Below are 8,780 nucleotides of genomic sequence, written 5' to 3' on the forward strand. Positions count from 1 at the left end.
GGGGGGGGGGGGGGGGGGGGGGGGGGGGGGCATGGGATTCTAATTCCATGAAAATGAGAGAATTGCAATTCCCTCCAACCAAACGAAGGAATTTAGTTGCCTTCGGAATTATGTGGGAATTAAGTGGAAATGGAATTTAAATTCCCTCCAACCAAACGCCCTGTTATTATGGAATTGAAATTCATATGGCTCCCCCAATGAATTATAATTCGACGATGAATGGAAAGGAAAATAAAAATAAAAAAATACAAGGTTACCATTTATTATTATTATTATTATTATTATTATTATTATTATTATTATTATTACACAAGGGAATTTTAATCCTAATGGGATATGAACCTGGGTCCGAAAGACTGTGGTTGGCAGGCAGCGCAAGTGCGCAATGAAGATGATGGATGAGAGAATTGGGCAAAGCATAGTAAAAGGACAAACAACCAAGTCAGTCGAAGGGATTTGAAACAACATGATCGAAGGAGGCACTTTGGATATTGTACAGGATGAGAGGGTTAGCTAGTCTTCTAGAGGAAGTCAATTGATCAAGTCAGTCAGACGAGGGGTGGGGTGTCAGCCCATCAAAGATCAGATAGCTTAGTTAACCGGTTGTCAAGGATTCGAGAAGGATCGACTGTGAAAAGGAGGGAGCCGCCTGGAGAGGGCAGTGAGAAGAGTAATCTGAGCCCTCGGCAGGAAAGCAATAATGAGGGTAATCAGTGTGGAGTTATTGGCAATAATGAGGCCAACCGTTGTGGATGGCGGTCCGGAGCGGAGGAGACGGAAAACCTGCATAAACTCTCATGATTAAGGCATTTAAAGCATTTATAGCTTCATTTATAGCATTGATGAATAGGTGATCATTTCAATCATTCTTATACACATGGTTGCAGTAGGCGCTAGGCGGCGCTAGTCGAACGGTAGACTAGCGCCTAGCGCCTAAGCGGTATAGGCGATGCCTAGGCGGTTCTAGGCGGCGACCTATAAAAACAAAAAATTAAGTCATGTGTGTGGGTGTATGTCATATATTATATTATATATATTATATATCTCTCTCTTACTTCTCTTACTTATATAAATAAATAAATTTAAATATATATATATATATACATATAATAATAAAATTAACAAGGCCGACTCGCTCGAGTTAACTCGGCTAACTCTACCGAGTTGGGCGAGTTAACTCGGCCAAATTCGGCCTAGTCGGCCGCCAACTCGGCCGAGTTAGGCGCTAGGCGGCCGGCCACCTAGGTGGACGCCTAGGGAGCAACTCGCCTCGGTCTAGGAGCGCCTAGCGCCTAGGCAGGTGCCTAGACGGCCTAGGCGAGGATTTTTGCAACAGTGCTTGTGCATTATAAAAGGCCTGAGAAGGCTCTGTAAAAAGGGTCAAGCAATTTGAATATACACGAAAGTTGAGAGAAAAGTCTTTTCCAGCAAACTATTACTTTTTCGGTAGTGTTGACCCACCGGTTGATTGCTTTGGTAGTCATAAAACCAACATTAGTGTCGTTTGTGGGGACCGAAAGTAAAGTTTCGTGTACTCTATCGTAGTAAAGAGGATTGGACATGGCAGGAATGAGAACCTAGAGCCATGTTGTTGGAGCTGGAGGACGCAACCCATCATTGCAAGGACATAACCTTCGAGACCAATTAAGAATTTGCCACGCTAGGAGGAACCCATGCTTAGCTTGGGGTTTGCGGGCGCTCCGCCGCCACTACCACCCCCTACAGTTCCTATAATTGTTGATGTAATGGCTCGGGTGGTGGACATATATGAGTGAGAATAAAGGGAATATGCAACTTATGTAGGCCAGCAGAATGCTCCAGTACCACTAGTCGCTAAAGAAGCTATCAGAGCCCGACCCTCTGAACAAGAGGGTTCGAGGAAAATGGGGGATCATCATCTTAGTCTTGAGCATTCAAGAATAGGACTTGGGGCTCATAATTGTTCGGCCTTTGGTAGGCTAGGTGAGAGAGGGGTTAACTGAATACCTGGTCAACAAATGAGTGGAACTGAGAGAGATATGAATACCTGTTCATGGGTCTAGAAATAGGCGTGAGCAAAGGATGGAGACTGCATTTAGAAAGGAGAAGGGGTTGTTCATCGTGGAAAGTAGTGTAGAGACGCTATGGAAACCAATCTATGGGCAGGACGACGTGGCTGGCCTTGCTCAAGAGATACGCGATCTTAGAGAGAGGTTATATGGGAAGACCAAACCTCTTGCCCCGTTCCTTGTTGACCACATGACCTTTCACGCTTGAAATATTATCATATAAGGCGCCTACCGAGTTTAAGTTTCTTGAGCACTTGACGTTTGATGGGACGGATGACCCTAGGGAGCACCTAGTGAGTTATCAACCGATGGTGTAGGTAGTCGGAGCGGAGGAGCCATTCATGTGCCAAGCGTTCCTCGTAACACTGAAAGGGTCTGCCTAGAGATGGTTTCTATCTCTCCCTCCCCGGTCTATTAGAAGTTTCGAGGAGTTGGCTGATCAATTCCTAACAAATTAAGTGGTGAATATCAACCCTCAGCGCGAGCTTACGCGGTCGAAGATATAGACGACAAGATTGCTCTTACCTTTTCATTGAGTCACTCTGGTCTGGAAAGTTGTTTGCGTACCTCCATGATAACATGCCTAAAACTTATACCGGGGCGATGCAAAGAGCTAGCAAGCCTGTCGATATGGAGCAAGCAATCAAACAAAAGATGTCGCAGAAGGCAGGGGTAGCAAGTTCCAAAAAACCCAAGATTGGGAAAGTATGAGAATGAGAGATTGAGTCGGCCAAAATCGAGGCAGGCCCTTGAAAGACCGATTGCCCCTCCTTTTCGACCCATTTTAGCGCAGCCAGTATTAGAAGTGAAGGAGACCCTACCATCCCCCGCCCCCTTAAACCGGGTGACCGTCCGGAAGTGGTGGCTCAAGAAAGTTTGCCACAAAGATATTATCGTTACCATCAATCGAGTACCCACACTATAGAAGAGTGCGCTTACTTGAAGAATAAGATTGAGGCGCTGATTCAAAAGGGGGCACCACCTTCGCCGAATCAATGCGAAGGCGATTGCCATGAGGGCATTAATCGACCGACTAATAGTAGTCTAGATAAGGGTAAGAAGCCTGCATTTTGAAGAATAGGAGGTTAATTAGAAGCATAACAAGTTATCAACGTGATCATTGGGGGATCGGAAGGAGGAGATTCATTAGGCTCGCGCAAGACATGGGCTCGTTAGCTATATGTGGGAACCATTTATGGATGAGAGGACAACCTGAAGAAGGACTGTCGAGAGCCAATCGTCTTTACGAATGATGACTTGCTGAGAAGTTAAGTTTCACACTGGGACCACTAGTAATAACTATGGATGTGAAGGGAACAATGATAAGGCGGGTCTGGTGGATACAGGTAGTAGCGTTAACATCCTCTACATGGAGGCGTTTAAAAAATTAGGGTTAGCTTGAGATAGTCTCAAGCGGTCCAGACGTCATTGGCAGGGTTTACAGGTGACTCGATCGATTCGGAAGGGTCCATCAAGCTGCCAGTTGAGCTTGGTACCTACCCAAATGAGAGGAAAATGGATATGGAATTCATTGTGGTGGACTTAGCGTGTTCCCATAAACTGATCCTTGGTCAACTAAGTTTGGAGGGTTTTGGGGGCCCTGATCTCCATAAAGCACCTTTACATGAAATTTTGAAAGTTGAGTGGGAATGGTGTAGTCCATTGTGACCAAAGGGTGACCAGAGACTGTTATCTCCATGCTTGCCGGAAGATAGGGAGAAAGGAGATGCGAGTGCATGTCATTTCTGAGTAGACTGAGCAAGAAGAGCTGATTAATCGTCCCGAGCCAACTATGGAGCTAGAAGAAGTTGAGATTGATCCGTTGCTCTTTTGTCGAGTTTTGTCAATGATATCATATCCGACACACCAAGGTGTTTATATCTTACCCCAAGCCAACGAGCAAGTTGAAAATGTCAATCGGACGATAGTGGATGGGATCGGAAGGAAGCTGTGTGACTTGGGAGGAAGTTGGGTTAAAGAGTTGGACAGGGTGTTTTGAGCCTACCAGAATACGCCGCGTTGGGCGATTGGAGAGACTACCTTCTCATTAACCTATGGGTTCGAGGCAAAAGTACCAATTGAGATGATAGAGCTGACTTAAAGAGTCTTGCAATGTAGTGGTGAGGTGAATGAGGAAAACCTACAAATAGAAAATAACTTCCTTGGGGAAAGGAGGGATGCTGCCCTTTGCCAAATGGCTGAGTATCAATAGTCGGTAAAACGAGGGAGACAAGCAATCGAGGCTAAGGAGTTTTCGAATTGGAGATTTGGTCTTGAGAGATAGATAGGCAAGCTAGCCGAATGAGGGGGGTAATTTTACAGTAAAGTGGGAATGTTCATATATGATCTCAGTAGTCATTCCGTCTGGCACTTATCGATTGGAAGCACTGGGGGGCTGACCAATTGATCGAACTTGGAATTCGCTTCATTTAAAAAAAAAAATCTATTAGTAACCTTGTACAAAGGATTGATCGTGGAACTTGTAAACTTCATGAATGAATTAGAGGTTGATTTTTCTTAACAGAATTTCTTGTGATTGAGTTTGGATCTCAATCAGCCCTTTAAATGGTTTGAGTAAGTTTTGGTCTCAATCAGCCTTTCAAATGGTTTGATTGAGTTTGGGTCTCAGCTAGCCTTTTAAATGGTTTGAGTGAGTTTGTGTCTCAACCAACCATTTAAATGGTTTGAGTGAGCTTGGGTCTTAGCCAACCCATTAAATGGTTTGAGTGAGCTTGGGTTTCGACCAACCCTCTAAATGGTCCGAGTGAGTTTGAATCTCGGTCAACCCTTCAAATGATCTGAGTGAGGTTGGACCTTGGCCAGCTTGTTGGTGGGGTTGGCTAAGCTCAGCGTAAAATATGAACCAAGTACAGGTTGGAAAAGTAATTAATTAGAAAGACTTGGTGGAGTTCGCAGTCAGTGATTAGATATTAGAACCTCTAAGTAAAGGAGTCGACAACAAACGTCGTGAGCCGCAATGAGAAATAAACATTGTTTTTCCGCACCAAGCTTTGTGAGCTACGAAAAAGTGATGGACTAGATGGGATATGGACTTGGGCTCGAAAGATTGAGGTTAGCAGGCAGCACAACGGAGAGGATGGATGAGGGAATTGGGTGTAGCATATTAAAAGGGCTAACAACCAAGTCAGTCAAAGGGACAGGAAATGGCATGATCGAAAGAGGCGCTCTGGTTGTTGTGCCGGATGAGAGGGTTAGCCAGTCTTCTAGAGGAAGTCGAGTGATCAAGTCAGTCAAACGGGGGATAGTCAGCCTGAGTTAACTGATTGTCAAGGAGTCGAGAAAGACCGACTGTGTAAAGGAGGGAGCCGCCCGGAGAGGGAGGTGAGAAGAGTAATCCGAGACCTCGGTAGGAGGGGAGTAATGAGGGTAATTAGTACGGAGTTATTGGCAATAATGAGGTCAATTGTTATGGATGGCAGTCCGGCGCGGAGGAGACGAAAACTCGACATAAACTCTCATGATTAAGGCATTTAAAACATTTATAGCTTCATTATAGCATTGATGATATGGTGAGTGTTTCAGTCATTCTTGTGCATGTATAAAAGGCATGAGAATACTCTGTAAAAAGGGTTAAGCAATTTGAATATACACAAAAGTTGACAAAAAAGCCTTTTTTTTTCGGTAGCATTGGCCCGCCAGCTGACTACTTTGGTAGTCATGAAACCAACAAATCCTTATATCACTTATCCCTTTTCAATTCTTAGTAATTTTATTTTTGCCAACTAAAAATATAATTTGAATTCATACTTTATTCTCGTCTTATTCTTTTCTACAAAATTACAATCCTTTTCTCCCCTAATTCCTTCATTCCAACCGAACATCCTGTTAAAATCGATTATTAAATGTGACAATACCACATGCAATAGTCGTGAAAATTTCTCATTTTAACATTATGGCCAACTTAATTTGATTTTCAGTATGATTTTTTGTCGACTAAAATTAATGATTTTACCCTCAGTGCACCTTCATAATTAACTCATTTTGCAATACACCAATTCGGTATTTAAAAAGAAAAAAACGTATAGTCATTAAATAACGCACCAACTGTAAGACGGAATGGACCAGAAAAAAATGGTTGATAAGAAAAATAATTAATGACGGCAAGTTCATCTATCTACTCATCTTTTAAGCTGTTAACATGCTCCTTTCTTTTTTCCCTTTAAATGCTTTGTTTTTATTCAAACAACACTGACGTGATCCCTCCCCTCTTCTCCTGCATAAAACCTTCCCCACCACCGCGCCCCTTCTCCATTCCTTCCATCATGGCTCAATTCAATGCTTTCTCCCTCTTCATCATCGCCATTTTCTCCTCCGCCTCTCTCTTCTCCCTCGCTTCCCCTCGCGCCATTTCCCTGCAAACCCAAGTCCTCGACGTCGCTTCCGCTATCCAGAAGACTCTTCACTTCCTGTCTCCCACTTTCCGAGACCAAAAGAAGAGTTCCAATTCTTCTTCTTCTTCTTCTTCGTTTTCGCTGTCGGTTCATCCCCGGAGCTCTCTGGTGAGGCCGCACCAGCGGGACTATGGGGATCTTATGACGGCCCGGTTGGGTCGGGACTCTGTTCGGGTGTCCTCGCTGGATGCGAAGCTCCGGGTTGCAGTGTCCGGGTTGAGCCGGGCGGATTTCAGGCCGGTTCAGACGGCGGTTCGGCCGGAGGATTTGGAGAGTCCGGTGACGTCCGGAGTGAGTCAGGGGAGTGGGGAGTATTTTGCCCGGTTGGGTGTGGGTCAACCCGCTAAGGACTTTTACATGGTGATTGATACTGGGAGTGATGTGACTTGGCTTCAGTGTGAACCTTGCTCGGATTGTTATTCCCAGACCGACCCGATTTTCAACCCGGCTCAGTCCACCTCGTACCGCCGCTTACCCTGCCAAGCCGCCCAGTGCTCGGCTCTTGAAGTCTCGGCTTGCGGCACCGACTCGTGTCTCTACCAGGTCTCCTACGGGGACGGGTCGTTCACGATCGGGGAGTTCGGCACCGAAACGGTGTCGTTTGGGAAGTCCGGGACGGTCCCCAATGTGGCCATCGGGTGTGGCCATGATAACGAAGGGCTGTTCGTAGGCGCGGCGGGGCTGATAGCTCTCGGAGGCGGGACTATGTCTTTACCGTCGCAAATCAAAGCGACGTCGTTTTCATACTGCCTCGTGGACCGAGATTCGGGCTCGTCCTCCACTCTCGAGTTCAACTCGGCCCGGCCCGGCGACTCGGTTCTCGCGCCCCTGCTCCGCAACTCGAAAATCGATACATTCTTTTACGTGGGCCTCACCGGGATCAGCGTCGGCGGCGATATGCTCTCCATCCCGCCCTCCGTCTTCCAACTCGACGGCAGTGGAAACGGCGGAATCATCGTCGACTCCGGCACCGCCGTGACCCGCCTCCAGTCCCAGGCCTACAACACCCTTCGCGACACCTTCAAGAAGTACACCAAGAACTTGCCGGCCTCCGGCGACTTCGCCATCTTCGACACCTGCTACGACCTCTCATCCATGACCAAAGTTTCCGTCCCCACCATCGGATTCCATTTCTCCGGCGAGAAAACGCTGATGTTGCACCCTAAGAACTACCTGATCCCGGTCGACTCCGCCGGAAAATTTTGCTTGGCCTTCGCTCCGACGTCCGGATCACTGTCAATCATCGGTAACATCCAGCAGCAGGGGACACGTGTCAGTTACGATCTGGCCAACAAACTCGTCGGGTTCAGCCCGGATAAATGCTAGGATTGCTTTGCTAGTGATAAAGTTAGCAATTTAAATGTTTATTTTAAAATTAAGAAAATAGTTACTTTTGTTTAAAGCAGGAAAAAAAAAATAAAGGTAGATGTGGCTTGATTAAGTATAGTAATTTTGCCTTGAAAAACTGATTTGGTTGCTGAATTTTAAGGAAAAAGTTGGGAAATGTATATGATAATATGAATGTTTAATTATTTATTACATCTCTCTCAAATTCCTTATTTTTTGCCTCCACAACTCAAATTGCCTATCTTTTTTTTTTTCTTTTTTTTTTTGCTTATCTAATTTTTTGCAAGTTTATCCATAAAAAACAACCACATTATTATAACACAGAAAGAAGTATAATTGACATTAGGTATGAAACAACCTTAAATCTCCATGCAAGTCATCTTACCTAAAGATGTGCTTACAATTTAGCGAAAGAATTAATCACTGTGTGCTCGACAATGGAAACCTGGATACACTTTAAAAAAAAAAGTATACTTTATTCTTCTTTTTTCTTTTGTAAAAAAAGTGATAAAATAATGTAAGAAAGTAAAAATTATATTTAACATTCATTCAAAAAATATGCCATAATATTTTAAAATGTATTGAAAAACAAATAAAAAAATTCTTCTTAATCAAAATTAATTAATAAAATGGAGTAAGTTAGTTGTAATGGGGTGATCCAACTCAATTGAATTGAATTTCTCTTGCGGAATGTCGAAATGTAGAAGTTAGTAAAGTTTTTTTTTTTTTTTTAAATAAAAAAAAAAATTCAACCTTTATATATGTGCATATAAAGACTAAGGTCTGAACGATGGACCAATTATGCAATTCACAATTTGCTCTCTAATGAAACTAGGGATGTGATCTTGTAGGCCAATGTTGCAAAAATCGCGTCTGAGTTAGTGCTAGGTGGCACCTAGCCGCCTCAAACAATGCCGGAATCGGCCTCTTACGCAGTTGGCACCTAGGTGCCGCCTTGCCAGCTGAATATACA

The 8,780-nt window shown here is 44.3% G+C and overlaps 1 protein-coding gene across 1 annotated transcript; it reads left to right on the forward strand.

The window, feature by feature from the left end:
- Positions 1-6,249: 6,249 nt before the first annotated feature.
- LOC116010488 (protein ASPARTIC PROTEASE IN GUARD CELL 1-like) lies at positions 6,250-8,019 on the forward strand. Its single transcript, XM_031249917.1, has one exon. The coding sequence runs from the start codon at positions 6,332-6,334 to the stop codon at positions 7,784-7,786; it is 1,455 nt and encodes a 484-aa protein (XP_031105777.1). The 5' UTR covers positions 6,250-6,331; the 3' UTR covers positions 7,787-8,019.
- Positions 8,020-8,780: the final 761 nt, after the last annotated feature.

Source organism: Ipomoea triloba, chromosome 2 (assembly GCF_003576645.1).
Source record: "Ipomoea triloba cultivar NCNSP0323 chromosome 2, ASM357664v1".
Lineage (NCBI taxonomy): Eukaryota > Viridiplantae > Streptophyta > Magnoliopsida > Solanales > Convolvulaceae > Ipomoea > Ipomoea triloba.